At 38.2% G+C, this 26,641-nt stretch overlaps 3 protein-coding genes across 5 annotated transcripts in view; 1 reads left to right on the top strand and 2 right to left on the bottom strand.

The window, feature by feature from the left end:
• The window catches only part of ARHGEF4 (Rho guanine nucleotide exchange factor 4), a 253,138-nt gene that overhangs the window by 25,051 nt on the left and 201,446 nt on the right, over positions 1 to 26,641 (top strand). The gene's annotated exons all lie outside the window — the stretch shown is intronic.
• Positions 4,505 to 5,828, bottom strand: LOC118356791 (dnaJ homolog subfamily A member 1-like). Its single transcript, XM_035726481.1, has one exon. It carries the CDS (start codon positions 5,826 to 5,828, stop codon positions 4,638 to 4,640), a length of 1,191 nt encoding a protein of 396 aa, XP_035582374.1. The 3' UTR covers positions 4,505 to 4,637.
• LOC118356790 (aldehyde dehydrogenase, mitochondrial-like) lies at positions 12,922 to 14,729 on the bottom strand. Its single transcript, XM_035726480.1, has one exon. The coding sequence runs from the start codon at positions 14,727 to 14,729 to the stop codon at positions 13,164 to 13,166; it is 1,566 nt and encodes a 521-aa protein (XP_035582373.1). The 3' UTR covers positions 12,922 to 13,163.

Below are 26,641 nucleotides of genomic sequence, written 5' to 3' on the forward strand. Positions count from 1 at the left end.
CTGGTTACTCTTTATTTAGCTACTAGTGGCAGAACTAACTAGGATATATATCTGGAACAGTTATAGTCCTCCCTTTCGTATGCCAGCTGTCGTTCATGGTCAAAGAAATGAATCCAAAATGGTAGGAGATCAGAAGCCATATAGAGTAACACTGGGCAGTGTGCGTGTGTGGTGGCAGGTGGTAAGAGTGCTCCTGGGGTGGAATTTGGCTCAGGGATACACAGCCTTGGATTTCCAGGAGACACCCCCCAGGTTCTGCGGATAACCTGATTTGATCAAGGTCCCTTTGCAGTGAAAGGACTATTTTGGATTCCTTACTGCCCCCTGGTGGTAGCAGATCGAGTGAGGCTCTCCCTGAGAGATGGAAGAAGGAGGCTATTTTGAAATGGGCTCTCTAGATTAATGAAGAATTTTGAACTTTTTGTTTCTCTGTTTTAGCGTTCCTGGCACCTCTGGCCCAAGAGCATAAATTAGTTCTGGGTTTTGTCCCCTCTCGCCCAATAGCATAAATTAGTTCTGGGTTTTGTCCCGTTATTAATTAATGAATAGCTTGCTAACTGCTTGACTCCAGTAAATTACCAGCCTCTTGGGGATCTTCCGTCCTTAAAGTCAGCCATCTCAGTCCCACTGAGTCCATGGTCTATTCCAGCCTGTTCATTCTTATTTTCAGCAGACAAACCACGAGGTGGCAGTACAAGGGTTTGTCCTGTTTTCTCCCCAGGTGATGGGAGAGTACGTCAGAGGAATTGTGGTGCCTGCAGGTAGGCTCCGAGCAGAGTGCTAGAAGTTAGTCTTCTATCTCCAGGTCATGTTTCCAACATGGCCAGGCTCAACACTTAGGCCTGAGTCCCCAGCACAATTTGCCTGTATGTGTGTCTTCTCTTTCTTATATGGCAAATAGAGATAAAATTTGCTCAAACTTCCTTAAAGGGCACCCTGAGGAATCAGATTAGCTAGTGGGTAAGAATAGGAGTGATTTTTATAATTAAGTTAAATTTGGGGGGGAAGTTATTATGGATTCACATATAAGTTATAAGAAATAATACAGGAAGCTGCCATGTACCTTTCACCCATTTCCCCCCAATGACAGCATCTCGTAAAATGATAGCACAGTATCACAACCAGGATGTTGACATTTATACCATCAAGAAACGCAACACTTCCATCACCCCCAAGGATCTCTCCTATTGCTTCTTTACAGCCACACCCATGCCACCATCTTAACCACTAATAACTACTAATCTGTTTTCCATCTTTATAATTTTGTCATTTCAAGAATATTATAATGCTCACTTCAGCAGCACATATACTAAAATTGGAAATGACACAGAGAAGATTAGCATATGTAAAAAAGACAAACATTCCTGAAGTGTTCCATATTTAAAAAAAAAAGAATGTTATATATCTTGCCATTTGCAATGACATAGATGGAGCTAGAGAGTATTATGCTAAGTGAACTAAGTCACAGATAGACAAATACCATATGATTTCACTCATATGAGGAATTTAAGAAACAAAATGAACAAAAGGAAAAAGAGAAAGGCAAACCAAGAAACAGGCTCTTAACTATAGAGAACACACTGATGGTTACCAGAAGGGAGTTGGTGGGTGGGGGGCGGGAATGAAATAGGTGATGGGGATTAAGGAGGGCACTTGTGATGAGCACTGGGTGTTGTATGGAAGTGGCGAGTCACTACATTGTACACCTGAGAATAATATTACACTGTATGTTAACTAAACTGGGATTTAAATAAAAACTTTAAAAAATAAACAAGAATATTATATAAATGGATTCATACAGTATGTAATACTTTAGCTTCGGATTTTTTTCACTTAGCATAATTCTCTGCATATGCATCCAAGCTGTGTGTATATCCATGGCTGGTACTTCATTGGATGGATGTACCAGTTTGTCTAACTATTCACTTGTTGAAGGACATCCAGGCCATTTCCAGTTTTGATCTATTGTGAATATTAAGCTATTTTGAATTTGAGCTATTGTGAATAAAGTTGCTATGGGCATTCATGTATAGGTTTTTGTATAAATGGAAGTTTTCACTTCCCTGGGATAAAGGCCCAAAAGTGCAATTACTAGGTTTTATGGTAGTTTATGTTTTTTTATTGATGGGTCCATTTCATCTAAGTTGTCAAATTTATATGTATAGCATTATTGGTAGTATTCTTATCCTTTTAATACCTGCAGGGTCCCCTGTTTCATTTCTGATATCGATAATTTGTATCTTCTTTCTTTTTTCTTTATCAGGCCAACTAGAGCTTGGTCAATCTTATTGACTTTTTAAAGAATCAGCTCTTTACTTCATTGATTTTTCTCTGCTCTTTTTGTTTCTACTTCACTGATCTCTGCTCATTATTATTTATTTCCTTCTGCTTGTTTTAGACTTATTTTGCTCTTTTTAACTAGGTTCTTGAGATGGAACGTAGGTTATAGATTGAGACTTCCTTTTTTCCTAATGTATTCATTTACTGCTATAAATTTCCCTCTCAGCATGACTTTAGCTGTATCCCACAATTTTTTATATGTTGCACTTTCATTTTCATTTGGTTAATTGGTTTTTTACATTTCCCTTGAAACGTCCTCTTTGACCTTGGATTATCTAGACATGTATTTTGTTTCCAAGTGTTTGGATTGCCCTGTTCTTTATTATTATTTTTTAAATTCTTTATTTAAATTCAATTCAGTTAACATACACTGTATTAGTTTCAGAGGTAGAATTTAGTGATTCATCAGTTGCCACTGCTCGTTACATCAAGTGCCCTCCTTAATGCCCATCACCCAATTACCCCCTCGCCCCACCTACCTCCCCTCCAGCAACTTTCAGTTTGTTTCCTAGAATTAAGTGTCTCTTATGGCTTGTCTTCCTATTTTCATATTATTTTATTTCTCCTTGCCTTCCCCTATGTTCAACTGTTTTGTTTCTTAAATTCCACATATGAGTAAAATCATATGATATGTGTCTTTCTCTGACTGCCTTATTTTGCTTAGCATAATACCCCCTAGTTCCATCCACATGCTTGCAAATGGCAAGATTTCATTCTTTTTGATGGCTAATATTCCAATGTGTATATATACCACTTCTTTATTGATCCATCTGTTGATAGGCATCTGGGCTCTTTCCATAGTTTGGCTATTGTAGACATTGCTGCTATAAACACTGGGGTGAAGGTGCCCCTTCAGATCACTACATTTGTATCTTTGGGGTAAATACCTAGTAGTGCAATTGCTGGGTCATAGGGTAGCTCTATTTTTAACTTTTTGAGGAATCTCCATACTGTTTTCCAGAGCGGCTGTACCAGCTTGCATTCCCACCAATGATATAAGAGGGTTCCCCTTTCTCCTCATCCTTGCCAACATCAGTTGTTTCCTGACATTAATTTTAGCCATTCTGATAGTTGTGAGGTGGTATCTCATTGTGGTTTTGATTTGTATTTGCCTGATGCCATGATGTTGAGCATTTTTTCATGTGTCTGTTGGCCATTTGGATGTCTTCTTTGGAGAAATGTCTCTTCATGCCTTTTGCCCATTTCTTGATTGGATTTGTTGTATTTTTGGTATTGAGTTTGATAAGTTCTTTATAGATGTTGAATACTAGCCCTTTATCTGTCTTATATGTCTTATATCTTTTATGTCATTTGCAAACATCTTCTCCCATTCTGCCAGTTGTCTTTTAGTTTTGTCAACTGTTTCCTTTGCTCTGCAAAACCGTTTTATCTGGATGAACTCCCAATAGCTCATTTTTTGCTTTTGTTTCCCTTGCCTTTGGAGACATGTCTAGCAAGAAGTTGCGGCAGCTGAGGTAAAAAAGGTTGCTGCCTGTGCTCTTCTCTAGGATTTTGATAGATTCCTGTCTCACATTTAGGTCTTTCATCCATTTTGAGTCTGTTTTTTTCTGTATGTGTAGGAAAGTGGTCAATTTCATTCTTCTACATGTGGCTGTCCAATTTTCCCAACACCATTTGTTGAAGAGACTGTCTTTTTTCCATTGGATATTCTTTCCTGCTTTGTTGAAGATTAGCTGACCATGGAGTTATGGGTCTATTTCTGGGTTTTCTATTCTATTCCATTGATCTATGTGTCTGTTTTTGTGCCAGTACCATACTGTCTTGATGATTACAGTTTTGTACTACAGCTTAAAGTCCAGAATTGTGATGCCTCCAGCTTTGGTTTTCTTTTTGGGATTACTTTGGCAACTTAGGGTCTTTTGTAGTTCCATACAAATTTTAGGATTGTTTGTTCCAACTTGGTGAAAAATGCTGATATTTGGTATGGGTTGCACTGAATGTGTAGATTGCTTTGAGTAGCATAGACATTTTAACAATATTTGTTCTTCCAACCCATGAGCATGGAATATTTTTCCATATTTCTGTTTCTTCCTCAATTTCTTTCATAAGTGTTCTATAGTTTTCAGAGTACAGATCCTTTGCCTCTTTGGTTAGGTTTATTTCTAGGTATCTTTTTTTTTTTCAGAGCTTTTATATTTGAGTTTATTCTTCATTTAAAACACTACTATAGTTGAATATTAAAACAAAAACAATAGCAAGTAGTGAGCTATGATTATAGTCCTTCACTCATTCACTACTGCATATAAAATGCCAGCAGTGTTTTTTCACTGGCCCCATTAAGAGGTCTGACACTGAACACCACCCCTGGGATGATGTTCATCATCCTCATAGGCTTCCCCATTGTAATGGCGCTGTCTTTCCTGATTTGGATCAAAGTCCACCAGTTCTACCTGGTCCATTTCATCAGTCTCTTCTACTTCCTTCCTCTCAGGTAGGAGTTTTTCCAGCAAAGAAAGTTTATCAGGAGAGAGAAAGCCATTCTCAGGAAAGTTTACCTTAAATTCAATGATAAGGCGACCCTTCTCATATGGTCTACGATAAATTGGCATGCCTTCATTTAGCACACACTTGATATCTCCATGCTTGACAATTTGACCTGGGTGAGAGGTGATGACGATGGTTCGGTTGTCAAGAGTAGATATTGGCTTTTGAAAGCCACACAGTGCTTCAACCAGCTGTATGTCCATACACATGAAGAGGTCTTCTCGCCGAGTAAAAACAGCGTGGTCCTTCTGATCTAAAACAATGATAATATCTCCTGGTTCCAGTCCTGGTTCTTGGTCTCCTTCACCATGGAATGTTATCTTCTGGCCGTCCTTCATGCCTTTGTCAATATGAACTTCTAGAATCTTCTTCTCTCGAACTATCTTCCTCCCATTGCAGCTTTTACATCTGTCTTTGGGACTGATCCGTTCCCCATGGCCCTGGCACTCCATGCACACAGACTGAATTTGCTGAACCATTCCAGGTCCTATCTGATGAATTCTTATTTGCATTCCAGTACCTCGGCAATTGGGACAACATTCGACTGCTCCTTTCTTACCACCTCGGCCTTCACATTTATCGCAAATCACATTCTTTTGCAGAGCTAGTTTTCGTGTTGCACCATTATATAAATCTTCTAAGGTTACTGAGAGCTGATGCACAACATTTTTACCTCTCCTTTCTCTCTGCATCCTTCCTCCTCCTCCAAAAAACATATCAAAGATGTCCATGGGGGAGCCAAAACCACCACCAGCTCCACCTTCTTTAATTGCCTGTTCTCCTCCTTTGTCATATAATTCCCTTTTCTTTGCATCAGAGAGTACTTCGTAAGCTTGAGAAATCTGTTTAAACTTCTCTCCTTCATTTGGATTCTTATCAGGGTGGTACTTCAAGGCCAGTTTCCTGTAGGCCTTTTTCAATTCCTCTTGGGTGGCGTTGGGTTTGACCCCCAAAACATCATAGTAAGTGGTTTCTTTCACCATTTTCTACAGCCGGTGAGAGGGCCGAGGCCGGTGTGGGGGAGCGGGAAGGGGCGCGTTGCTGCGTTCTGGAAAGTTCCCTATTTCTAGGTATCTTATGGTTTTGGGTGCAACTATAAATGGGATAGATTCCTTGATTTCTCTTTCTTCTGCCTCATTGTTAGTGTATAGAAATGCAACTGACTTCTGTGCATTTATTTTATATCCTGCCACTTTGCTGAATTCCTGAATGAGTTCTAGCAATTTGGGGGTTGAGTCTTTTGGGTTTTCCACATAGAGTATCATGTCATCTGTAAAGAGTGAACGTTTGACTTCTTCTTTGCTGATTTGGATGCCTTTTATTTCTTTTTGTTGTCTGATTGCTGAGGCTAGGACATCCAGTACTATATTGAAAAATAGTGGTGAATGGACATCCCTGTCAAGTTCCTGACCTTAGGGGAAAAGCTCTCAGTTTTTCCCTATTTAGGATAATATTCACTGTGGGTTTTTTGTATATGGCTTTTATGATATTGGGGTATGTTCCCTCTTATCATTACACTGTGAAGAGTTTTAATCAAGAAAAGATGCTGTATTTTGTCAAATGCTTTTTTGGCATCTATTGAGAGGATCATATGGTTCTCGTCCTTTCTTTTATTAATGTGGTGTATCACATTGATTGATTTGCAGATGTTGAACCATCAGCCCAGAAATAAATCCTACTTGGTTGTGGTGAATAATCCTTTTGATATACTATTGGATCCTATTAGCTAGTATCTGGATGAGAATTTTTGCATCCATGTTCATCAGGGATATTGGTGTAATTCTCCTTTTTAGTAGGGTCTTTGGTTTTGAGATCAAGGTAATGCTTGTCTTGTAGAAGGAATTTGAAGTCTTCTATTTCCATTTCTATTTTTTGGAACAGTTTCAAAAGAATAGGTATTAATTCTTCTTTAAATGTTGGTAGAAATCTGCTGGGTGGCCATCTGGTCCTGCACTCTTATTTCTTGGGAGACTTTTGATTACTGATTCAATTTCTTTGCTGGTTATGGGTCTGCTCAGGTTTTCTATTTATTCCTGTTTCAGTTTTGGTAGTTTATATGTTTCTAGGAATGCATCCATTTCTTCCAGATTGCCAAATTTGTTGGCATATAATAGCTCATAATATTCTCTTATAATTATTTGATGTTGATTGTGATCTCTATCCTTTCATTCATGATTTTATTTATGTGGGTCATTTTTCTTTTCAATAAGTTTGGCTAGGTGGTTATTGATCTTATTAATTATTTCAAAGAACCAGTTCCTAGTTTCATTGATCTACTATTTGTTTTTATTTCTATATCACTGATTTCTACTCTAATCTTTATTGTTTCTCTGCCCCTGCCAAATTTAGGCTTTATTTGCTGTTATTTATCCAGCTCCTTGAGGTGTAAGGTTAGGTTTTGTATTTGAGACTTTTCTTGTTTCTTAAGGAAGCCTTTATTGCTATATACTTCCCTTTTAGGACTGCCTTTGCTGCATCCCAAAGGTTTTGGACTTTCTTGTTTTCATTTTCATTTGCTTCCGTGTATTTTTTTTTCTTTAATTTCCTGGCAGACCCATTCATTCTTTAGTAGGATGCTCTTTAGCATCCATGTATTCGTGGTCCTTCCAAAAATTTCTTCTGGTTGACTTCATGTTTTAAAGCATTGTGTTCTGAAAATATGCATGATATGATCTCCGTCACTTTATACGGGTTGAGACCTGATTTGTCACCCAGTATGTGATCTATTCTGGAGAATGTTCCATGTGCACTTGAGAAGAATGTGTATTCTGTTGCTTTAAGATGAAATGCTCTGAATATATCTGTGAAGTCCATCTGGTCCAGTGTGTCATTCAGAGCTCTTGTTTTCTTGTTGATCTTCTGCTTAGATGATCTGTCCATTGCTGTGAGTGTTAAAATCCTCTACAATTATTGTATTATTATCAGTGAGTTTCTTTAATTTTGTTATTAATTGGCTTATATATTTTTCTGTCTCATGTTGGGGCCATAAATATTTATAATTGTTAGATCTTCTTGTTGGATAGACCCTTTTATTATAATATAGTGTTCTTCATCTCTTATTATAGTCTTTGTCTTAAAATCTAGTTTGTCTGATATAAGTATTGATATTCCAGCTTTCTTTTGATGTCCATTAGCATGATAAATAGTTCTCCACCCCCTCATTTTTAATCTGGAGGTGTCTTTGGGTCTAAAGTGAGTCTCTTGTAGACAGCATTTTTAAAAAATATTTTATTTATTTATTTGACAGAGAGAGACACAGCAAGAGAGGGAACACAAGCAGGGGGAGTGGAAGGGAGAAGTAGGCTTCCCACAGAGCAGGGAGACTGACGCGGGGCTCGATCCCAGAACCCTGGGACCATGACCTGAGCCAGAGGCAAGCACTTAGTGACTGAGCCACCCAGGTGCCCCACTTGTAGACAGCATATTGATGGGTCTTGTTTTTTTATCCAATCTGATACCCTATGTCTTTTAATTGGGGTATTTAGCCCATTCCTATTCAGAGTAATTATTGAAAGATATTAATTTAGTGCCATTGTATTACCTTTAAAGATGCTGTTTCTGTAGATTGTGTTCCTTTCTGGACTTTGTTACTTTTGGGCTCTCTCTTCAGTCAAAGGATCCTCTTTAATATTTCTTTCAGGGCTGGTTTAGCATTCGCAATTCCTTTAGTTTTTGCTTGTCCTGGAAACTCTATCTCTACTTCTATTATGAATGACAGCCTTGGTGGATAAAGTATTTTTGGCTGGATATTTTTCCCATTTAGCACATTGAATATATTATGCCAGTTCTTTCTGGCCTTCCAGGTCTCTGTAGACAGGTCCGTTGCCAGCCTTATGTGTCTTCCCTTGTAGGTTAAGGACCTCTTGTCCCAAGCTGCTTTCAGTATTTTCTCTTTATCTTTGAAATTTTCAAGCTCCACTATTATATGTTGAGGTATTGATATATTTTTATTGATTGTGAGGGGGATTCTCTGTGCCTCCTGGACTTGAATACCTGTTTCCTTCCCCAGATTAGGGAAGTTATCAGCTATAATTTGTTCAAATAAACCTTCTGCCCCTCTCTTTCCCTCTTTTAATCTTCTGGGACCCCTATTATTTGAATATTATTTCACTTTATGGTATTGCTGTTTTCTCAAAGTCTCCCTTCGGGATCCAATAGTTGTTTTTCTCATCTTCCTTTTTCTCCATCATTTTGTCTTCTATATATCACTGACTCTCTCTTCTGCCTCATTTACCCTAGCTGTTTAGAGCCTCCATTTTTGACTGCATCTCCATAATAGTATTTTTAATTTCAGCTAATTAGATTTCAGTTCTTTTATTTCTATAGTAAGTGATTCTCTACTGTCTTCTATGCTTTTTTCAAGCCCAGCTAGTATCTTTATAATCGTTTTGAATTCTAGTTCCAACATCTTACTTATATCCGTATTGATTAAATGCCTGGCAGTGAGTACTACCTCCTGTTCTTTCTTTTGGGGTAAGTTTCTCTGTCTTGTCATTATGTCCAGAAAATAATACAAGAAAGAGAGAGAGAAAAGACAAAATTAACACAACACCAGAAAAATACAAACAAAGCAAACCAGAATAAAACAGAAACAAAACAAATTAAGAAAAATATCAAAGAAGAAGTAAAACAGAACAAAACAATAAGCTAGATCCTGGGTGTATTTTGATCTGTTTCTTAAAAGAAACTAGATCCCAAAATAGGAAAGAAAGAAAGATGTGTGTGTGTGCATATATATATATATATATATATATATATATATATATATATATATGAAATAAAATACAATGAAAAGAAACCAAAAATTAAATATATATATACATATATAAATAAATTTAAAAAGGAAAAATAAGAATTGAAAAAAATAAGAAAATAGCTGAAAAAAATAAAACAGAAATACTAAAGAATAATAAAGAAAAGCCATAATGCTATATACAGTTTTCCCCAAGAATTGAGTTCTATATGATGGATAAACTTGGTGCTAGCTGGTTGTTCCTGCTGGTCCTCGGGAGGCAGGGAATTTTGTACTGATTCTCAGGAGTCCTTGTCCTTGTGGAATTAGGCCCCCCTTGCCAGGGGCTTGGGCTCAGTGTAAGAGGCTCTGGATTGCACTACGTGGTGCTGTTTTGCTCCCTGAAGGCTTTCAGTACTGATGGGGGGGATTAAAATGACAAGAGTCCCAATCTCTAGCCCTGGAGCTGAAAGTTCCCTCCCCCACTCTTTAGTGAGCCCTCACAGAAAAGCAGTCAGTCACTCTTGTCTTTGTGTTTTCCATACTAACTCTGTGTTCACCCAGCCTGTGACCAAGAATTTTTATCTCAGGCATGTGACCCAGTTTCGAGTCTCCAAATTTTATGGACTGACTGCTACAGCATGGACCTGCACTGTTCCTTCCAAAGGATGGAGGCAGGGGGTCTCTGACTTTTGCTGGGCCCTGCCCAGAGAGAAGTCTCATGACTGTGCAGCATCCACAATTTATGGCAACACCGAGCTTAAAGCTGGTGCCTAGACTCTCTGTTTTCAGCCAATTTCTCAGTTCCAATGCCTGGGAACTCTGCCACACTCAGGCACTCCCATTCTTTCTGTGAACCTGCGGATCCTGAGACCACACTGTCCCACCAGGATTCCACCCTGCTTCACCATCTGAGCACCTTTAAGACAGGGATGTCCCCCATAGTAGCAGACTTCTAAAAGTTGTGATTCTGCACTCAGCTGCTTATAATACTTTGCTGTAGCCTCCTTAAGCAAGCTCTCTAACCTCCTCCATATCTTCCAATATATTGCCCTAGATTTACATATCCACACCTCCTACCTTCCAAAACATAGTTTATTTTTCATTTGTAGAATTGCAGCAGTTCTTTTCTCAGATCTCCCATTGATTTCACAGGTATTCAGAATGATTTGATAATTATCTAGCTGAATTTCAGGTACCAGACAAAAATAGGGTCCTCTACTTCTCTGCCATTTTAACTCCTCTCACACTATTATTATTATTATTATTATTATTTTTACTGATTCTTTGGGATTTTTCTACATACAGAATTATGTCATCTGTGGGCAAATACAATTTTATGTCTTCCTTCCAATCTGCATACCTTTTGTTTCCTTTTCTTATCTTATTGCATTAATTAGGACTTCCTGTACAATGTTGAATAGAAATGGTGGGAAGGAACATCCTTGGCTTTTCAGTTCCTTAGAGGGGAAGTATTTGTCCCTAACTATTAAGTATGATGTTAGCTATAGGTTTTTGTAGATGTTCTTTATCAAGTTGAAGAAAATCCCCTGTGATTCTATTTTGCTAAGATTTATTTATTTTTTATCATGAATTGATTTGGATTTTGTCAAATGCTTTTCCTGAATCTATTAATATGGTCTTATTATCGTTTTTCTTCAGTGTTTTGATAAAATGGATTGCATTTAGAATATCGAACCAGCCATGCATACCTTGATCTCACTTGGTCTGTCAATTACTAATAAAGGGGTGTTGAAATCTCCAACTATATAATAATGGATTTGTCTATTTCTCCTTGTCCTTCTATCCATTTTTGCGTCACACATTTTGATTCTGTTTTTAGGTGAATATAATTCTTTTAGTACATTGTTGAATTTTGTTAACAATGTTAATATTGTTATGTTGTTAATAACAATGTTGTTAGTAATAAATGCTAACAGATTTGTTAATATTTTGTTGAGGATTTTTGCATCCATGTTCATGAAAGATATGGTCTGTGATTTTCTTTTCTTGTGGTATTATTTGTTTGATTTTTAGTATTTTAGTCTGGTTATTTTGTCTGGTTTTAGTATTTTGCCTGGTTTTGTCTGGTTTTAGTAAAAGTTTAATACTTGTATAATCTGATGAGTTAGGAAGTATTCTCTCTGCTTGTATATTATGGAAGAGATTGTAGAGAATCATTCTCATTCGTTCCATAAATGTTTGGTATAATTCCTGAGTAAACCCATCTGGACCTAGTGCTTTCTGTTTTAGAAGGTTATTAAGGAAGGAATTTGGAAGGTTATTTAATTTCTTTAATAAATATAGATCTATTCAGGTTATTCCTTCTTGTATGAGTTTTGGTATAAGTCCATTAACCTTGTGTGTTTCTTTTTTTAAATATTTTATTTATTTATTTGACAGAGAGAGAGACAGCAAGAGAGGGAACACAAGCTGGGGGAGTGGGAGAGGGAGAAGCAGGCTTCCCACCGAGCAGGGAGCCTGATGTGGGACTCAATCCCAGGACACTGGGATCATGACCTGAGCTGAAGGCAGACACTTAACAACTGAGCCACCCAGGTGCCCAACCTTGTGTATTTCAAGCAATTGATCCATTTGTCTAAGTCATCAAATTTGTGTGCATATAGTTGTTCATACTATTTCTTTATTATTCTTAATGTCCATGGGATCAGTAATGATGGGCCCTCTTCCATTTCTGATATTAGTAATTTTTATTTTCTCTGTTTTATTCTTGGTTAACCTGACTAGAGGTTTATCAATTTTATTGTCTTTTCAAAGAAACAGCTTTTGGTTTCCTTGATTTTTTTGTAATATTTTCAATTTCATTGATTTGTACTCTGATTTTTATTCTTTTTTTCTTCTACATACTTAGAAACTAATTTGTTATTCTTTTTTCTAGTTTCTTAAGGTAGACACTTAGATTATGGATTTTATGTGTTTCTTTTTTTCCTAATATATGCATTCAATGCTATAAATATTCCTCTAAACACTGCTTTTTGCTGCATCCCACAAACTTCAATAAGTTGTATTTTCATTTCATTCAAAGTATTTTAAATATCTCTCTCAAGTCTTCTTTGACCCATATGTTATTTAGAAGTGTGCAGTTTCATCCCCACATATTTCGAGATTTTCCAGCCACTTTTTTCTTATTGATTTTGGTTTATTTCCGTTGTGGTCTGAGAACATACTTTGTATGATTTCCTTTTTTTTAATTGTTAAGATGTGTTTTATGGCTCAGACTTATTCTTTTTTTTTTTTAAAGATTTTATTTATTTATTTATTTATTTATTTATTGAGAGAGAGAGAGAATGGTAGAGAGAGAGCACGAGAGGGAAGAGGGTCAGAGGGAGAAGCAGACTCCCCGCCGAGCAGGGAGCCCGATGCGGGACTCGATCCCGGGACTCCGGGATCATGACCTGAGCCGAAGGCAGTCGCTTAAGCAACTGAGCCACCCAGGAGCCCCTGAGACTTTCTTGATCAAGAGATTTTGTGAGAGAATTTCTCTTTCGAGACTTCTAGTGTACAAGTGTCATTTTTCTTGGTTTTGCTGCTGATGTCAACCTCCGCCAGGAGTCGGCACAGTTCTTCAGGAGTTCTTCTGAGGCACTTTGACCGTGACGGTTTTCACTTCGGTGTATGCCTGCAGCCCATACCCTCCTAGCTCCCGACCGCTCCCGGACATCTTGTAGCCACCGAATGGGGACTGGGCCCCAAACACATCATAGCAGTTGACCCACACAGTGCCAGCCTGGAGGGCTTGGGACAGATAATTGGCCTTGTCCAAGTCCTTGGTGAAGACAGCTGCAGCCAGCCCATAGTTGGAATTGTTGGCTCTCCCAATGACTTCCTCTATGGTCTTGAACTTCAGGATCTGCATCACTGGCCCAAAGATCTCCTCCCTGGCGATAGTCATGCTGTCTTGCACATCTCCGAACACGGTGGGCTGGATGAAGTAGCCACGGTCAGCAGCCGCCCCTCCACCACACAGCAGCTTCGCCCCCTCCTCCTTCCCAGATTTGATATAACCGAGGATCTTCTTAAACTGAGTTTCATCCACCTGTGGCCCCTGCTCAGTCTGGCTGTCAAAGGGGTTCCCGACTACACGAGACTTGGCCGGGGCAACGCTCCTCTCCACAAACTCGGCGTACACATCTTCTTGCACAAAGGTCCGGGAGCCCGCACAGCAGCACTGGCCCTGGTTGAAGAACAGGGCGAAGTGGGCCTGCTCCACAGCCCAGTTCATATCTGCATCTGACATGATGATATTGGGGCTCTTTCCCCCCAGCTCCAGGGTCACTCTCTTGAGGTTACTGCTCCCTGCGGCAACCTGGACTAGGCGGCCAACCTCGGTGGAGCCTGTGAAGGCCACTTTGTCCACATCCTCATGGGAGGTGATGGCGGCCCCAGCTGTGGGGCCAAATCCAGGAATAATATTGACCACGCCAGGGGGAAAGCCAGCCTCCTTAATCAGGTTGGCCACATAGAGGGCAGTCAGTGGAGTCTGCTCAGCTACCTTCATCACAACCACATTTCCGGTCGCCAGGGCTGGGCCGAGTTTCCAGGCTTGCATCAGGAGCGGGAAGTTCCACGGAATGATCTGCCCGCACACCCCGACGGGTTCATGGCGGGTATAGCTGAAGAAGTCCCCATCGATGGGAATAGTTTTCCCGTGGTACTTATCAGCCCAGCCAGCGTAATAACGGAAGCATTTGAGAACCATGTCCAGATCCACCAGGTAGGAGATGACATAGGGCTTGCCGTTATCCAGGGTCTTCAAGGCTGCTAGGTAGGTCCGGTCCCGCTCAATCAGATCAGCCAGGCGGTTCAGCAGGCGGCCCCTGTCAGACGCATCCATGCGGCGCCAGGGTGAGCCCAGCTGGAAGGCGGCCCGGGCAGCCTTTACTGCCCTGTCCACGTCTTCCTTGTCTCCTTCGGCTACCTGACAGATGACTTCTCCAGTGGATGGATTGATGGTGGGGAATGTTTTCTTGCTGACAGCATCATGCCACTCATTGTTTATGAAGATCTGGTTGTAGAAGACTTCAGGCTGCTGGTTGGGGGCCGGCACTGCCTGGGCGGTGGCGGCCGACAGGAGACGGCGGCCCAGGCGGGGCCCGAGGCCAGCGGCGGCAAGCGCAGCGGCGCGCAACATGTTGCAGAGGGCGCGGGCGTGCAGGACGGTGTGTCCTCAGACTTATTCTTATGGTGTCAAAGTTTGAGTCCCTGCTTTTAATTTATTCAGAATTGTAATGGCTAGATCATATAATATAGTCTATGTTTAATTTTCTGAGTAACACATTGTTTTCTATTGCAGCTGCATCATTTCACATTTCCATCAACAATGCACAAATATTCCAATCCAATGCTAATTATTTCCTGTTTTTTAATAATAGCCATCCTAATGAATGTGAAGTAGTATATTTTGCCTTTCCCTAATGGCTAGGGACACTGAATCATTTTTAATGTACTTATTGGCCATCTGTACATATTTTCTTTGGAGAAACGTCTATTCAAGTTTTTTTGCCCATTTTTATATTATTTTCCTCATTTTGTTGTTGGATTGTATGAGTTCTTTGTGTATTCTGAAAATTAATCCATTGTGAGATATATGATTTGCCAATATTTTCTCCTCTTCCATGGGTTGCTTTTTCACTCTGTTGATAGTGTCCTGTGATGCACAAAAGTTATAAGTTTTGATAGAAGACCAATTTATTTTTTCATTTTGTTACCTGTGCTGTTAGTGTCACATCTAAGAAATCATTGCCAAATCCAGTGTCATGCAACTTTCCTCCTATGTTTTCTTCTAAAAGTTTTAATTTTTTAGCTCCTACACTTAGGTCTTTGAATCATTTTGAGTTAATTTTTTTTTATGGTGTAAAGTAAGGGTCCAGCTTCACTCTTTTATATGTGGATATCCAGTTTCCCAAAACCATTCATTGAAAAGACTGTCCTATTTTTGACACCTTTGTCAAAAATCATTTGATCATTTATGTAAGAGTTTATTTCTGGGCTCTCTATTCTGTTCCATTGTTCTATATGTCTGTCTTTATGCCAGTACTGTTAGTTACTGTAACTTTGTAGTAAGTTTTGAAATCAAGAAGTATGAGACCTCCAACTTTGTTCTTTTTTTCTTTTTTTTCAAGATTGTTTTGGCCGTTTGGAGTCCCTTGATATTTCAAAGGAATTTTAGTACAGGTTTTTCTATTTCTTCAAAAAGAAGTCATTGGGTTTTGATAGGAATTGCATTGTATCTGGAGATCATTTTCGGTAGTATTGTCATCTTAACAATATTCTGTCTTCTCGTCTATGAACATGGGATGTCATTTATTGGCACCTTCTTTAATTTCTTTCAGCAGTGTTATATAGTTTTCAGTGTACTGGTCTTTCACCCCCTTGGTCAAGTTTATTCCTAAGTATTTTAATCTTTTTCTTGCTATTGTAGTTTCCTTAGTTTTGTTTTGGATTTTTCATTATTAGTGCATAGAAATGCAACTGAATTTTGTGTGTTAATTTTGTGTCCCACAAAATTGGTTTATTTTTTGCTGAATTGCTAATTTGTTTATTAGCTTCAACAGTGTGTGTGTGTGTGTGTGTGTGTGTGTGTGGTGTGTCTGTGTGTGTATCTGGAATATAAAGTCATGTTATGTGTAAACAAAGATAATTTTATTTCTCCCTTTTCAATATTAATACCTTTTATTTTTTCTTCTTGCTTATTTGCCCTTGCAAGGACTTCCAGAACTATGTTGAATAGAAGATGGAGAAAGTGGGAGTCCCTGTTTTGTTCCTATCTTGGAGGAAATACTTTTAATCTTTGACCACTGAGTATGATGTTAGGTGTGGGTTTTTCATATCATATTGAGGAAGTTTTCTTCTATTCCTGGTTTATTGGGTTTGTTTTATTTTTAATGAAGAAAGAGTTGAATTTTGTCAAATACTTTCTCTACATTAGTTGAGATGATCATATGTTATTTCCCTTTCACTCTAGTAATTGATTTTACTGAATCATTTTTCACTTGTTTAAACATTATTACATTCTGGGGATAAATTTCATTTGGCCATGATACATAAGTTTTTAATATGCTGATGAATTCAGTTGGCTAGTATTTTATTGCAGGTTTTTACAACAATATTTATAAGGAATATTGGTCTGTAATTTTCTTGTATTATCTGTCTAGTTTGGGTGTCAGGGTACTCCTGACTTCATAGAATGAGTTAGGATGTGTTTCCTCCTCTTCAATATTTTGAAAAGTTTGAAAAGGATTTGTGTTCATTTTCCTTTATATGTTTGGTACTATTCACCAGTAAAGTCATTTGGTCCTAGCTTTTTGTTGTTGTTGAAGGTTTTGACTACTGATTTAATCTCTTTACTAGTTATAGGTCTATTCAGATTTTTTATCTTTTCATAATTCAGTTTTGGCACATTGTGTGCTTCTAGGAATTTGTCCTCTTCATTTAGGTTAACCAATATGTTGGCATAAAAATGTTTGTCACATTCTTTTTTTTTTTTTTTTTTTTGACAGAGAGAGACACAGTGAGAGACGGAACACAACAGGGGGAGTGGGAGAGAGAGAACCAGGCTTCCTCCTGAACAGGAGCCCAATGCGGGGCTCGATCCCAGGACCCTAGGATCATGACCTGAGCCAAAGGCAGACGCTTAATGACTGAGCCACCCAGGCACCCCATTATTTTTATTTCTGTAACCTCAGTAGTATTGTTTTTGTTTTTTTTCTGATTTTAGTAATATGAGTCTTCTTCCCTCTGCCATTTTTGGATTTAATTTGCTTTTCTTCTTCTTAAGGCATAAACTTAGGTTATTGATTTAAGATCTTTTTTTCATATGTGCATTTATAGCTATAAATTCCCTTCTTACCATTGCTTTCACTATATCTCATAGATTTTGGTATTTTGTATTTTTGTTTTCATTTTTCTTAATGTACAGATTTTCCTCAACTTACAGTGGGGTTGTTATATCCCAATAAACCCATCATAAGTTGAAAGTATCATAATTCAAATGGGAGGAGATATTTGCAAATGACACATTCAATAAAGGGTTAGTATCCAAAATATATAAAGAACTTATAAAATTCAACACCCCAAAAACAAATAATCCAATTAAGAAATGAGCAGAAGACATGCACAGATATTTTTCCAAAGAAGACATACAGATGACCAACAGACACATGAAAAGATACTCAATATCACTTATCATCAGGGAAATACAAATCAGAACTACAATGAGATATCACCTCACATCTGTCCAGATGGCTAAAATCAACAACAAGAAATCACAGGTGTTGGCCAGGATGTGGTGAAAGGAGAATCCTCTTGCACTACTGGTGGGAATACAAAATGGTGCAGCTACTATGAAAAAGAGTATGGAGGTCCCTCAAAAAGTTAAAAATAGAACTACCTTATGATCCAAAAATCACACTACTGGGTGTTTGCTCAAAGAATACAAGAACACTAATTCAAAGGGATACATGCACCCCTATGTTTATAGTAGCATTATTTACAATAGCCAAGATATAGAAGCAGCCCAAGTGTCCATTGATTGATGAATAGATAAAGATGGTGTGAGATATATACATATACATGTATACATATATATACATATATGTACACACACACACACACACACACACACACCCTGGAATATTATTCAGCCATGACAAAGAATGAAATCTTACCATTTGCAACAACATGGATGGAGTGAGAGTATAATGCTAAGCAAAATAAGTCAGCCAGGGAAAGACAAATATGATATGATTTCACTCAAATGTAGAATTCAAGAAACAAAACAAACAAGCAAAGGGAAAAAAAGTAAGAGAGAGAGACAAATCAAGAAACAGACCCTTAATTATAGAGAACAAACTGATGGTTACCAGAGGGGAAGGGGGTGGAGGATGGGTTAATAGGTGATGGAAATTAATGAGTGCACTTGTCATGATGAGCACAGGGTGATGTATGGAAGTGTTGAATTGTACACCTGAAACTAATATAATACTATATGTTAACTAACTGGAATTAAAATAAAAACATTTTTAAAAATAAAAGAAAGTATCATAATTCAAATTGGCATTTAATACACCTAACCCACTGAACATCATAGCTTAGTCTAGCCTACATTAAACATGCTTAGAACACTTACATTAATGTACATTTAAGCAAAATCATCTAACACAAAGCCTTTTTTATAATAAAGTGTCAAATATCTCATGTAACTTATTCATTACTTTACTGAAAATGAAAACTAGAATGGTTCTATGGGTACAGAATGTTTGTAATTGTATTTGTTGTTTACCCTCATGATCACATGGCTGGCTGGGAGCTGTGGCTGGCTGCCACTGCTTAGCATCACAAGAGTATTAATAGTATCACACATACCACTAGCTCAAGAAAAGATCAAAATTCAAACTTCAAAGTATGGTTTCTACTGAATGCATATCACTTTTGCACCATCATACATTTGAAAAATTGTAAGTTGAACCAGCACAAGTGGGGACTGTCTGTATTTTCTAATTTCCCTTTTGATTTCTTCTTTGACCCATTGGTTTTTTAAGAATGTGTTGCTTAGGAGTGCCTGGGTGGCTCAATCAGTCAAGCATCTGCCTTCTGCTCAGGTCATGATCTCAGGGTCCTGGGATCAAGCCCCACATAAGGGCTCCCTGCTCAGCAGGGAGTCTGCTTCTCCCTCTCTCCACTCATGCTCTCTCTCTCAAATAAATAAAGTCTAAAAAAAAATGAATGTGTTGTTTAATTGTCCTATATTTGTGAATCTAGTTTTCCTGTTATTGATTTTTATCCACTGTGATAGATAAGAATGTTTTTTATGATTACAATCTTTTAAAATTTATTGACTCATTGCGTATCCTAACATATGGTCCATTTTGGAGAATGTTCTATGTGCACTTGAGAAAATGTGTATTCTGCTGTTCTTGGGTGTTCAGTATATTTCTGTTATGTCTAATTAGTTTGTGGTTTCATTCGAGTCCTCTGTTTCCTTATTGATCTTCCATTGGTTGTCCTAGCACATTAAAAGTAATGTTTTGAAGTCTTAATTATTACCGTAGAAATGTTTATTTTTCCCTTCAATGCTGTAATGTTTGCTTCATATATTTTGGACTCTGAGGTTTGGTGCGTATATGTTAAAATTGTTATATTTTCTTCATGGATTGATCCTTTTATCAATCTGTAATATCTTTATCTTTGTAACAGTTTTTTACTTAAAGGCTATTTTAGTAGCGCCACCTTAGCTCTCTTTTGGTTAGTATTTGCATGGAATATATTTTTCCATCCTTTTACTTTCACCCTATTTGTGGCTTGCAATCTAAAATGAGTCTCTTGTAGACATCATACAGTTGGATCATGGAGTTGTTGTGTTTTTTTAATCAATTTTCCCATTCAGTGCCTTTTGATTGGAAAGTCTAAGCCATTATTTTTGAATTCCTGACAAGGAGATACTTACTTTTGCTATTTTTCTGTATGTCTTATAACTTTTTTTTTTACTTTCCTTCATTGCTTTTTTGTGTTTGCTTTTTTTTTTTTATAGTGACACGTTTTGATTCCCTTCTCATTTCCATCTGTGGCTATTCTATGGATATTTTCTGTATGGCTAAATGGAGATTACATATTAATACCCTACAGTTATAATTATCTAATTTGAATTAACTTCAGTATTGCTCCTTCCACCCTCTTTATGTTTTGGTGTCACAAATTACATATTTATACATTGTGTATCCAGTGATATAGATTTTAACTATGTTTATGCTTTTGTCTTTTAAACCTGTAGAAAATTAAAATTCAGGTTACAAACTAAGATTACAATAACACTGACTATTACATTTATTCATATGTTTATGTTTACTGGAGATCTTTATATCTTCATATGGCTTTGGGTTAATGTATAGTGTCCTCTTATTTTAACCTGAAGCACTCTGTTTATCATTTCTGTGGGGTAGATCTAGCAGTATTGAAGTCCATCAATTTTTTAATATAGGTATGCCTAATTTGTTCCTCATTTGTGAAGGTCAATTTTGCCATATATAAAATTATATACTTATAGTATTTTTCTTTCAACACTTCAAATATATCTTTTTACTGTCTCTGGTCCAGGGTCTCTGATTATAAATAGGAATCTCTGGTACATGATGAATCACTTCTTCCTTGCTGGTTTCAAGATTCTTTGTATTTGGCTTTCAACAATTTGATTATAATTTGTCTTGGCGTGGGTCTCTTTAAGTTTAAACTACTTGGAGTTTACTGAGCTTTTAAGATTTATAGATTCAGGTACTTCATCAAATGTGGAAAGTTTTGGCCATTATTTTTTCAAATAATCTTTCTGCCCCTTTCCCTCTGTATTCTCCTCCTGGGACTCCCAAAATGTGTGTGTTGACCCACAATGATGGTGTCCCACAATCCTGTAGCCTCTGTTTATTTTTTTAAATTCTTTTTTGTTTGTGCTCTTAATACTTGGTAATTTCAAGTGTCCTATCTTTATGTTCACTGATTCTTTCTTCTGTCTGCTTAACTGTGCAGGTCAACTTCTCTTGTGAATTTTTTATTTCAGTTATTTATTTTTCAGCTCCATAATTCTGTTTGGATCATTTTTGCAATTTCTATTTCTTTATTGATATTCTCATTTTGTTTACATATTACTTTTACTTTCCTGATTTCCTTTATTTCTTTATCTGTGTTTTCCCTTATCTCAGAGCATATTTAAGCCTTTTATTTTAGAGTCTTTGTCTAGTAAAACTGATGCCTGGGCTTCCTCAGGGATAGTTTCTTTCGATTTATGTATTTCCTTTGAAAGAACCAGTTTTTATGTATGCCTTGTGATTTGGGGTCAAAATTGGGCATTTAGTTATTATAGTGCAGACCAGTTTTTATGTATGCCTTGTGATTTGGGATCAAATTGGACATTTGGTTATTATAATGTAGTAATTCTGGAAATCAGATTTCTGTCTTTTCTCGTGTTTTTTTTTTTTTTGAGACTTTTCCAAATTACTTTTGCAAGTCATATGTGCTTATGAAGTCTCTGTTCTTTTAGCTCATGTTCATTTAATGTTTTTTTAATTTTTTAAATTTTAATTCCAGTATAGCTAACATACAGTGTTAGTTTTAGGAATACAATATAGTGGTTTAGAAATTCCATACATCACCCAGTGTTCATCATGACAAGTGCACTTCTTAATCCCCATTACCTTCATTTAATGTTTTGACAGAAATATCCTTGAATCCCAAAAGCAAAAATAGGCAAACAAACAAAAAAGAAAGAACAACCACCTCTCATAGTCTTTGCAGAATGGCTCTGTGCTGGTGTGGTCCTTCACCAATTAGCTAAATAGGCTGCAAGACTGGAGATTAGCTCAAGGTAACAGTTTAAGGTCTTCTCAGTTCTTCTCTGTGTGTATGCCTGGGCACGCATGGCTTTCTAAGTTCCTCTGCATCTGCAGTTTCTTTTAAATTTCCTCATTTCCCTAAGCACCTCACCCCAGCTTTTCCTTCAGGCCTTAGAGGGCCTACTATATATCTCCACTGAGAATCTCTTGCCCCAGGCACCTTTGAGTTTGTATTCCACTTGTAGTATTTAAGAGCAGTGCCTGCCACTTTTCCTACTTGCAGTCTGAGTTATGCAAAACAGAAACAGGTAAATCAATCCTTAAGGTACTCCCCAGACAGGTTAGAACAGATGATAATTTGCAGATAAAATCTGCTCTTGAAGTGAAGGAACTGAGAACTGGGCTGCGACTGCTCTAGATCAAGAGTGCCTCTACACTAGGTTAGGAGTGGGGCAAGGGTCAGTAAAAATACCACAAAACTTGCCTACAATTTTAAAGATGGGTTCTCCTTGATTGCTTGATTTCCTTGAGTGCTGTAAACTCTTGATTGTTTCCTAGAACTCCTAAAAAATTGGTTTAGGCAGCTTCTGGTTGGTTTATTTAAATAGTGTTTTTGTAAGGGAACAAAATCTTAGAGCCTTCTAGTTTGCTGTTGTGCTGACTGATATCACGCATCTGGAATATGACTTGAAAATTATAAAACACTCTGATTTTCATTGTCCCTAGTTCCTGGTTTATGCCTTTTCTTTCATGGGCTCTTTTTCTCCTCTTCATCTTATATAAGTGTCTCTTAGGACTCCTCCATTAGCCCTCTTCTCATTCTACACACAAAGCCTAGATTATTTTATTCACATGGTCTTCTCTACATCTTGATGGCTCCCAAATCCATCTCTAGCCCAGATCTCACTCTTTTACACCTGTCTGCCTCCTGGACACTCTACTAACATATCCCACAGGCAGATCAGTCTCAATCTCATTTCTATACTTCCAACTTCAAAATCTACTTCTAGGCAACCTTCTTCCCTCCCCCCTCCCCACCAAGGATTTTATTTTGGCAGACCTGGGGACAGGGAGTCTCTGTATCTAAAAGAAGGTGTTGGGCTTCTTGGTGGTGAAGTGTGGCTTGTGCTGGTGACATAGGACCTGGCAGGGCACTGGGCACGTCATCTTGGAGTCATGGAACTGCTTGACTGCCAGTTGGCAGCACTTGCTGGCTGCACTCTCCTCCACCTTCATGATCTGGATCTAGTGGGCCCGGGGAAGGTACCAGGCTGGGCAGCCTTCTAACTCATTGTGTCTTCAGTCTTTCCTCCCTCTAATTGCATCTCCATATGGAAGCCAGAGGTTCTTCCCTTGCTGTCTTTAGGATCAGTCTGAATGCCTTAATCATGGCAATCAAGGGCCTTTAGCTCTGATTCAGTCGTCTCTTAGCACTCTGCCTCTTCCCTGTAACTCCCATTATTCAGCTTTCCCAAACTACATATTCTTCTGGCCTTTTTCATGATATATAACCTCTGTCTGGAATGTCTACTTCTTCTGTGGCTGAGAACCTTACCTTAGGAATTAGTTCAGCTGTTCATATTGGGAATCTCTATTTGAAGCACTCTTATTCTACTGGTGATTCCCTTTATTACATATCACGCTGTATCACCTTTGCTTATTTACTTGGCTGTCTTACCTACTACTCTGTAGTCTTCTTGAGAGCACAGATAATCTTGTTGATAGGAGGAGCCCCCTCATTTGATACACTCTGACAAGAAATAGGAGCAATAAGTGAATGCCTACTGAGTGAGTAAAGGATTCGTGTACTACTTGACAATTAAGATACCAACCTTATAGAACATTTACTGTGTGGCTTACTATGTGCTTGGTGCATTTATTATCTTTTTTTAAAGAAGTAGGTATTATTAGCTCCCCTTTATAACTGTGGGAACTAATCTAAGAGAGTTAAAGCAACTTGCCTAAGATCTGTTGCCCAGCTAACAAGGGATGAAGGACAGACTTGGACCCAACTCCAAATGATCCCAATGCCTGTGTCCTTTCAAGGTCATCATACTTTTTACCAAAGTGAAAGTTCAGTGGTTCTTCTGTATATATGTATTTTATTTCTAATTTTTAGATATGTATGAATATATCACTCGTGGGTTTTGGAGCACAGAATTAGTATGTATTTGGTAGAATAAAATAAATCAGAGCCTGAGTACAGTGACTCCTAATTTGAGGGCTTTTAGTGCCAAAGTAGGATTTTAAGGACATACTCATTGGTGGAGATAGAGTGCAAAACACATGTCAGTTCCACCTTGCACTAAATTTGTGCCCTCAGGAGTAGAAGTGGAACTCTCACAGGAAGAGGGGAGGTGGGGAGTTTCTTGGATGGAGCCCAGCTCAAATGGGTACATAGTTCAGAAAACCACGAGCTAGAAAATGGAAGTGAGATGTGCTTTTAATTTCACTTCCCCAGGGTGTCAGGGTTCTTTACAATACCAGATAGGCACTGACTTACCAAATCATACCATCTTCTCAGAGGGGCCCTCCCTGAATACCTTGCATAAAATAGTAGCCAGCTTCTCCCACCCTACCCCAGCCACCTACCTATACTTTGGAATTCTTCATCTCCTTTACTCTTCTTTATTTTCTCCATAACCCTTACCCAACACATATTTGTTTATTATCTATCTCTCCCATTAGAATGTCAGTTCTATGAGGCTAGGAGTTTTTATTGTTTTGTTACTCCTGTGTCCCCAGTTCCTGAAACAGTGCTAGGCACCAAATTTTTGTGAAAAGACCACTGTGGTGTTTGTTGTCTTGTGTGAGGATCAGCCCTGAGCCTGATGCAATGAGGGCCTCAGGGGGAGAAGATGATATTCCCATTCTTAGGAAATTGCTAAAGAATGGAACTGTTCAGAAACTCAGATTTAATTTTACTCTCCTTATAAGATAATATGGGGGCTGGCAAACATTTCCTTTTATGAGTGAGATTGTAAATATTTTTAGGCCTAGTGGGCAATGTAAGGTCTCTGTCACATGTTCTTCATTTCTTTATAACCATTTACAAATATAAAAGCCATTCTTAGCTTGTAGGCTGTACCAAAACAGATCATGTGCTAGATTTGGCCCATAGGCCATAGTTTGCTGACCCTTGAGATAATAAATTAACCTATTACTCTCTCATGGATCATGGAAGAAGACATGATACTCCTGGCTCAGAGTCAAAGGACTTCATTACTCATGGCATAGCAAGCTGGAACAACATCATGTCTGTGGGAGTTCTTGCCCCCCAAATCCTATGGAATCAATACAGGGAGCCCAAGTGGGTACTTTGCAAGCAATGAATTTGTGTCACAACTGAAGATCACTGAGCATGGGCAGTCACTTCCTTTATGCCAAGCCTGCTTTTTGTCCTGGAAGGAGATACTATTCCATCTCTCAGGGTTGCTTGCTACAACTATAACCCTGAGAAATGAGGTGGATTATTCTTGGATTACCCAGTAAATATGTGCAAAGATTGCTTAGGGCCTATTGTGGATTGACTCAATAGTGTTTTCATTTCTTTGTGTTTCAATTGAATTGAAGAGAATTTAGTAGGTGCCAGGAAATATACCTGGGACTAGGACAAATGATACAAAGAGAAATAAAACATGGTCCCCATCCTCAGGGAGCTCACAGGCTGTTAACAACCATAATGTATTAAGTGTTCACAGCAAAAGCATAAACACTGATCTGGCAATAGGTGCATGGTCACCTTTTGGGCATCTTGGGAACACATAAGAGAGAAAGTAGTTTTTGAGTGGGACATTAAAAGATGCTCAGTTGAGACAGCGTAGGAGTGAAAGGAATTTTCATGTAGAGGATACAGCTCGGACAAAGGTACAGAGGTATGTTGAGCAATGCTGAATAGTTGGGTGTTGCCAAAGTATAGTATATATGGGTGAGGTCAATGGGGAGTGAGGTAGGGAGAGAAGGAATCAGGGAAGAAACTAGCATTTGCCAAGAATTAGTTACTTGGATACATTAACTTATCTAATCCTCATAGCCTATCAGGTAAGACTGAGCACATACTGTGTGCAGAGTTTCTTAGGCTTTAAGTACACTATCATATTTACTCCTCATAACTACATGAATGGCCTTTTGGAAAATGAGAAACCTGAGACTAACTGACTTGTTCAAGGTCATGGCTGGTGGCACATCTAGGATTTGAATCTAGATTGGCTGGATCCCGCAACCTGTGCTCTTCAGCACAACCCTCTGTTGCCTCAGAAACTAAGGCTCTGGAAGAAGAATATATATGTTTCCAAGTTTATCCAGAAATTGTGAAACATTGATGGTAGAACTGGGATTTGTATCTCTGTTTCTCTGCCTGCAAAACTAGTCCTGCCTTAGATTATGGGGTCCTTTATGCCAACAAGTTTCTACATAATTGAAGGAATTAACTAACAATGGAAGGTAATAGCTTGAATCAGAGATAGGAAAGCAGACTAGTAACAGTACTGTATGGTGACTAACATAACATAATTAAAAAAAAAAAAGAAAAAGAAAGAAGTGAAAGGAAACCCCAACCCCAACCCCCCTTCCATTTGTGTTAGCTATTCTCAGCTCCTTCCAAGAAAAGGTACATGTTCTACCAGTAGAAGGCAACACAGCATAGCAGTCAAGAACATAGGCTTTATGACATGAACAGCTCAGCTTCACTGAATAGCTGTGGAAAATTAGGCAAATTGCTTACTTG

Source organism: Zalophus californianus, chromosome 3 (assembly GCF_009762305.2).
Source record: "Zalophus californianus isolate mZalCal1 chromosome 3, mZalCal1.pri.v2, whole genome shotgun sequence".
NCBI lineage: Eukaryota > Metazoa > Chordata > Mammalia > Carnivora > Otariidae > Zalophus > Zalophus californianus.

Excerpts from the sequence above, each read along its gene's own strand:
- LOC118356790 (XM_035726480.1), bottom strand. The coding sequence starts at position 14,729 with ATGTTGCGCGCCGCTGCGCTTGCCGCCGCTGGCCTCGGGCCCCGCCTG.
- LOC118356791 (XM_035726481.1), bottom strand. The coding sequence starts at position 5,828 with ATGGTGAAAGAAACCACTTACTATGATGTTTTGGGGGTCAAACCCAAC.